This window comes from Myotis lucifugus, unplaced genomic scaffold (genome assembly GCF_000147115.1).
Source record: "Myotis lucifugus unplaced genomic scaffold, Myoluc2.0 scaffold_1793, whole genome shotgun sequence".
Taxonomy (NCBI): domain Eukaryota; kingdom Metazoa; phylum Chordata; class Mammalia; order Chiroptera; family Vespertilionidae; genus Myotis; species Myotis lucifugus.
The window spans coordinates 16,985-24,305 of NW_005872841.1; the positions used below are offsets into that span (position 1 = coordinate 16,985).

General features: G+C 42.6%; 1 protein-coding gene across 1 annotated transcript in view; it reads left to right on the forward strand.

Annotated features, from left to right (window-relative positions):
* The first annotated feature begins 6,802 nt into the window (after positions 1–6,802).
* The window catches only part of LOC102422673 (binder of sperm protein homolog 1-like), a 2,149-nt gene continuing 1,630 nt past the window's right edge, over positions 6,803–7,321 (forward strand). The window contains exon 1 of the mRNA XM_023748776.1: positions 6,803–6,827. Within this exon, the coding sequence (XP_023604544.1) occupies positions 6,803–6,827 (25 nt within the window). The remainder of the gene's footprint in view (positions 6,828–7,321) is intronic.

Consider the following 7,321-nt stretch of genomic DNA (forward strand, 5'->3'; position numbering starts at 1 on the left):
GACAAACATCTCTTTATGGGATATCACTTCTGTGTGTGCATTTAAAACACCCATAGAAGGGGAAGACCTGGTGAAGATGGCCCTAAACCTCTTCCATGTGAGGGTCTGGTCTCCTGAAACAACATGTCATGTTTTCCCGCATATTATCTCCGTGTGAGGAGTCTTAGTGCCCTGGCCGGCGGCTCAGCTGCATGAAGCATCGTCCCACCCACCGCAAGGTTGCAGGTTCCATTCCGGGTCAGGGCACATACCTAGGATTCCGTGTATACGGGAGGCAACTGATCCATCTCTCTCTCTCTCTCTCTCTCTCTCTCTCTCTCTCTCTCTCAATTTATCTTTATTGTTGAAAGTATTACGATGTCCCCCTTTCCCTCATTGACTCCCTCCCCACCACCCCGCCCTCCCCTCACAGGCCTTCACCACACTATTGTCTGTGTCCACGGGTTATGCAGACACGCATATGAGTTCTTTGGTTTAGCTCTTTCCACCCACCCCTGCCTTCCCTCTGAGATTCTGAATTCTCTTCTCTGCTCTTATGTCTCTGGATCTGTTTTGTTCGTCAGTTTATTCTGTTCATTAGATCCCACAGAGGAGTGAGATCATGCGATACCACAGCCAGACCCACTCAGGAACATTACGGAGCCCAGTTGCCTCTTCGGGGTGTTAGTTCTCTGGTCTGTGCGACGGTGGACAGAATGCTTGTCCCCCAACGTTCTGATGCGTTCGGCGTAGCGCCCGGACATGGAAGATGCTCAGTGCGTTGGCCTCCCCTCCGTACCCCAGTGGTCTCGTCTTCATTTCTCTTTCCTGGAGGAAGGGATTTCCATTTAGGCAGCGACAGCTCCAAAGGCCTGAATCCCTGAGAGTAGAATTCAGGAGGGAGCGAGAAGGGTGACAAACATGAAAAAACATATCGTGTTCCACATCAGAGACACCACCAAGCCCTCCCCGAAGTCTAGCCTGAATCTTAGTAAAGACAGACAGTGGTGATGAAGTAAAGGCGACGGTGATGAAGATGGTGATGCTGCTGCTGACAGTTCAATGGTTAGGACATTGGTGGGAGCAAGAGCAGCTCTCAGTTGCTAAGTGCTTTCTTTGTTCGGGACGCTATTCTAAGGAGTTTATATGCATAATATATCCGTTCCTCATAATAACCCACCAGGCAGGTGACATCACGGCCCTTGTTTTGTAGCAGAGAATCTGAGGCACAGAGGGGCTGAGTCATATTCCTAAAGCCACTCAGCTAGCGAGTGACAACTGGGATTTGCGCTAAAGATTCTGAGATAGCCTATTTCCTTTCTTTTTCTAATCCTCACCTGAGGATATGTTTTCGTTGATTTTAAGGAGAGAAAAAGGGACAGGGAGAGAGAGAGAAACATCAATTGGTTACCTTCCAATGCACCCTGCTGGGGGATGGAACCCACAACCTGGGCATGTGCCCTGACCTGGAGTCAAACCATGACCTCCTGGTTCATAGGTCGACGCTCAACCACTGAGCCACGCTAGCTGGGCAGAGAGCATCTTTCTTTCTCCCTTTCTTTCTTTCTTTCTTTCTTTCTTTCTTTCTTTCTTTCTTTCTTTCTTTCTTTCTTTCTTCCTTCCTTCCTTCAACATTTTTCTCTCTTTTTTTATTGTTTAAAGTATTACAAATAGTAGGACATATGTCTCCTTTTTTCCCCCAATTGACCTTCCCCCAGTCTCCCTTACCCTCTGCACATGCCCTCACCCCCCTCCCAGTGTCTTGCATCCATTGGTTATGCTTATAGGCATGCACACAAGTCCTTCGGTTGATCTCTTACCTCCCCCCTGCCCCCCCAACCCTCCCCTTCTTTAGCCACATCTCCGCACTGTCCATGCATATTTGTGTCCTCCTACTGGCATCTTTCACTTGTAAGGGACTCTCTCGCTGCCTTCTTGCTGCTGCATTTCCTGCTCCTAGAGAAAGAAATTTCATATTTTGTACAGGTTGCCTGTTTAGAACCTACAGGCATCGAGATGCAGCCTGCGTCCTGGTCTTAGAGAAGCAGTTGAAAATCTGCGAACAATGGCCAATGCCTTATTACTTTCTTTGAGATTTCCTGTAACTTCAATATTTGCCAGATACTAAAGGCCCCTAAATGTGAATTCTGGAGCAATTTTTAGTGGATATAAGTGCTCTATGGTTTGTGAAAATGTATTGCCAACCTGAGAGAGTCATCGGATAGGGGAGGAAATAATAACGATTTCTGTAAGAAGAGAACTCCTTATCCTTGCAACAAAATTGTCACCATCTGCTAAGTGCTTTCTATGCTCTGTGTGTGCTGCAGAACCCTGAGGTACATGTTCATTCACAGTATTTAAAATTTATTTTATTTTAATTTTGAGAGAGGAAGGGAGAGGGAGAGAGAGAAACAGGGATGTGAGAGAGAAACATCGATCAGCTGCCTCCTGCTGGTCCCCTGCTTGGGATCGAGTCCACAACCTGGGCATGTGCCCTGACCGGGAATCGAACGGGTGGCCTCTGGGTGCACAGGACGATGCCCGATCGACTGAGGCAAATATGTGTTCATCTAATCCTCACACCGAACCTATCGAGTTGAATGCAAAGGTTCTTTTTTAACAGATGCTAAAACTAATTTGATCTCATTGTAAAAGCCAAGGATACTTCCATAAAATGTTCTTCAGTTTGTACCTTTCAGAGAGGACCAATGAGAAATAAGAACAGAAATGAAGGGTGAAATGATAGAACACATTTTTCCTACTACGATGTGGTTTATTTTGCAGGAAAGTGTGGAAAAAGTTAATTGCTGTTGCCTGCTGAATTTTTTGTTTTAAAAATAATTTTGATTTGTCCTGTTCGATAACAATATTTGGAAACTATAGTTAAGGCAAAGGGGAAAATTAGAAATCTAATTTCTAATCACACTATTGAAAATGAGCACTATTGGAATTTGGATGCCTGACCTTTAAAACATTATGATTACTAGGATATAATTTGGTAAAATTTATTTTATTTCCAAGGCTAAATCTAGTGAAATAAATATTTGTTTAAAATTGTGTCTTTCAGATTATGATGTGCCAACTGCAGGTGAGTGGCTCAAAACTCTTTTATTACCGTTTCTTTTTATATTTTGCAATCAAATGTGAAGTTGTTGAACATTATATATTTTTTCCTGTAAGAAATCATATTTTTCATGAAAAACTGCTACTTTATGTCCTTGAACATAAAAAAAGTACATTCTATGTTAAAAATCATCAAGGAAAAGGAAGAGAGCAATCAATTGTACTGTTAATATTTTCTTGTGATCAAATATTTCATTAAAAATGAGCACTATTGAAATTTGGATGCCTCACCTCTAAAATATTATGATTACTAGGATATAATTTGGTAAAATGTATTTAATTTCCAAGGCTAAATCTAGTGAAATAAATATTTGTTTAAAAATTGTGTCTTTCAGTTTATGATATGGCAACTGCAGGTGAGTGGCTCAAAACTCTTTTATTACAGTTTCTTATTTATTTATTTATTTATTTTTAAAATATTTATGGTTCAGATTATTACAGTTGTTCCTCCTTTTTCCCCCCATAGCTCCCCTCCACCCAGTTCCCACCCCACCCTCTGCCCTTAAGCCCCCCCACTGTCCTCATTCATAGGTGCACAATTTTTGTCCAGTCTCTGCCCGCACCTCCACACCCCTTTCCCTCCCCCGATAATTGTCAGTCCACTCCCTTTCTATGTCCCTGATTCTATTATAATCACCAGTTTATTCTGTTCATCAGATTTTTTATTCACTTGATTTTCAGATTCACTTGTTGATAGATATGTATTTGTTGTTCATAATTTGTATCTTTACCTTCTTCTTCTTCTTCCTCTTCTTAAAGGATACCTTTCAGCATTTCGTATAATACTGGTTTGGTGGTGATGAACTCCTTTAGCTTTTTCTTATCTGTGAAGCTCTTTATCTGACCTTCAATTCTGAATGATGGCTTTGCTGGATAAAGTAATCTTGGCTGTAGGTTCTTGCTATTCATCACTTTGAATATTTCTTGCCACTCCCTTCTGGCCTGCAAAGTTTCTGTTGAGAAATCAGCTGACAATCATATGGGTACTCCCTTGTAGGTAACTGACTTTCTTTCTCTTGCTGCTTTTAAGATTCTCTCTTTGTCTTTTGCTCTTGGCATTTAATTATGATGTGTCTTGGTGTGGTCCTCTTTGGATTCCTTTTGTTTGGGGTTCTCTGCACTTCCTAGACTTGTAAGTCTATTTCTTTCACCAGGTAGGGGAAGTTTTCTGTCATGATTTCTTCAAATAGGTTTTCAATATCTTGCTCTCCTTCTTCTTCTGGCATCCCTATAATTCGGATGTTGGTATGCTTGAAGTTGTCCCAGAGGCTCCTTACACTATCTTGATATTTTTGGATTCTTTTTTCTTTTCCGGTTGGGTGTTTTTTGCTTCTTCATATTTCAAATCTTTGACTTGATTCTTGGGATACTCTTGTCTGCTGTTGGATCTCTGTATATTACTCTTTATTTCAGTCAGTGTATGCTTAATTTCTAGTTGGTCCTTTTTCATATCCTCGACGGTCTCACTAAATTTATCGGTGGTTTCTAGAAAATTCTTGAAAAACCATGGTTTTGAACTCTATATCCAGTAGTTTGCTTTCCTCCATTTCTGTCATTTGTGATCTGTTTCTATTTCTCTGCATTTTGGCTGCTTCCCTGTGTTGATAGAGTGGCTTTGTGTGCTAGGTGTCCTACAGGGCCCAGTGGCTCAGCTTCCCCAATTACCTGAGGTGGACACTCTTGGTGCACCCCTTTTTGGGCTGTGTGCACAGTCTTGTTGTAGTTAAGCCTTGATTGTTGTTGATATCACTGGGAGGCCAATTGTCTGTGAGAATCAGCTGTGTCTACAGTTGGAGAACTTCTGAGCTGAAGACACCCTTATGGGGCAAGACTTGCTTCAGTGGGGCTTTGGTGCTCACTGAGTCTGCCCCTTGAGTGTGTCCCTTATGGATCTGAGGAGTCGTAATCTGGATGGTCCCACTCTGACCACTGGGTACACTGGCTCTTGGATCTCTAAGGAGGTGCTAATTTAGCCTCTGCCAGAGGCTACCCAACAGGAGCTATGTAGAGATCTGCAGATTCCTCTTCCTTGTTTGGGGTTTGGAGGTGCCCAGATGAGGCCCGGCTGTGAAGCAATGCAAGCTGCTGTGGGGCCTTGGGATTTCTTTTGGATGTTCTGGGTCTCTCTGACCCAGCTGCAGTTTGTTAGGTAATTTTAGATCTCAAAGGGCCAGCCCATTCATATGCAAAAGCCTCTGCTAGCAGCTTGGGTGGGGCGGGGTCTCAGGGAATCAACAGGTCAGAGCAAACAGCTATGGCTGATCCTCAGTCCTGCCCTAAGAGGCCCCGGGTCTCAGTGAATCATCTCAGTGTCCCGCGGTAATCGCTACAAGCACCTGAGAGAAAGCCGCCCTCGAGTTCTGCCCGCTGCCAGACAGTCCAGTTTCTCCTGTATGAGTCTGGGTCCCCAGAGACTCACCCGGAACTGGAGTTCAGAGCAGTCGGAAGCTTGAGATTCCCTCCCGATTGAAAAAGACACCGGCGTCCTCCGTTGCCAGCCCTTTCCGCGGGCACGCCCCTCTGTCCCTCTGCACTTTACTTCAGCACCTCCTCTGAGTCTCAGTGTGCTTTTCTCTTTCCTTCTAGTTGTAGAATTTCCACTCAGCCAGCCTTCCTGTGGTTCTGGATGGTGTCTGTTTTGTCTTTTAGTTGTATTTTTGAAGTGGTTGTGCGAGGCAGCAATTTCAGGTGTTTACCTATGCCGCCATCTTGGTTTCTCGACCTACAGTTTCTTTTTATATTTCCCAATAAAATGTGAAGTTGTTGAACATTATATATTTTTTTCCTGTAAGAAATCATATTTTTCATGAAAAAACTGCTACTTTATGTCCTTGAACATAAAAAAAAGTACATTCTATGTTAAAAATCATTAAGGAAAAGAAAGAGAGCAATCTATTTAATGTTAATATTTTCACGCGATCAAATATTCCATTATATACAACCTTATAATGTGACTTTCATTTTGCAGAACTAGTCTTATAGAACATAACGAAACAGGAGATGCCTTTTGTCACCTACAGATGAAGTCCAAAATTTTCCATGCTATGTTCTATCTCCTCTTTGCCCGTACGACGTTATAAAGCCATATTTTACTTTAAAATTCCCGTAGTGATGAACATTTTTGGATTGATTTCTGTTTTTTGTGCTATTATTAGCCATGCTAAAATGAACATTCTTAACCTGAATGTCATTCCAACCAAAACCAGGGAAATACAGAGGTCAGGGGTGTCTACTTTGACCAGTGCTCATTAACATTATTGGGGGAGGGGGTGTTCTAACGTAGGTGATACTGCAACAAGGAAATAGCCTGTAAGCCTACAGAAAATTATGGGCAGCATTATTTTATGACTGTAGACTTAAAAGTCCCTAGGAACACTGGGAAAGATGACGAGTTTCAACAGGAGAATCTGGCTATGTGGCTGGATATAAGACAAACATACACAGTCAATCGTTTTTTCTCCTTGCTGGTAAGAACTTACTACACTTTGATGAAAAAGGAAGCACCCTACTTTACATCCGTGGTGAAAACCGCCGTGGAGTGAAATCGGCAAGCAACGTGCAGGACTTAGGGGAAGTCAATGATAACATCATCCTGAAGAACATAAAGCGATTCTGAAAGACAGACTCTCACGCCGTGTTCTTGGTTGGAAGACATCACAGCGAAATAAACACCAGCTTCAACTTTTATTTTTCAGAAACGATGCCTTACTTTCCAGAAATAAAAGGTAAGTTGACCATAAAACGTTTACTATGGCCCTGGCTGGGGTGGGTCAGTGGTTAGAGCACTGGCCTGCCCACTGAAGGGTCGCTGGCTCCAGATGTTTCTCTGTCTCTCCCCTTCTCTCCCCCCTTTTCACTCTCTTAAATATCTATCTATCTATATATCTATCTATCTCTATATCTATATCTATATCTATATCTATATCTATATCTATATCTATATATCCCTTCAGGTGCCGATTAACAACAACAACAAATTCCTTTTTCTCCTTTCATAAAATGTGATATAAGTACCTGTAAACAGATTTAAAAATCATGAACAAAAGTACCGGAGGAGAAGCACCTGTGTTATCAGATATTTAAATAAGCCATAAACATAGTGCTCATCCTGGCCTGCTGTGCTTGCCGCTGCCGATTGGTTGCACTGCCATGGAGTTGTGAGAGGCCCCTGTTTCGGAGGCTGTGCTCACCAGCTGTGAGCCTGGCTTCTGGCTGAGAG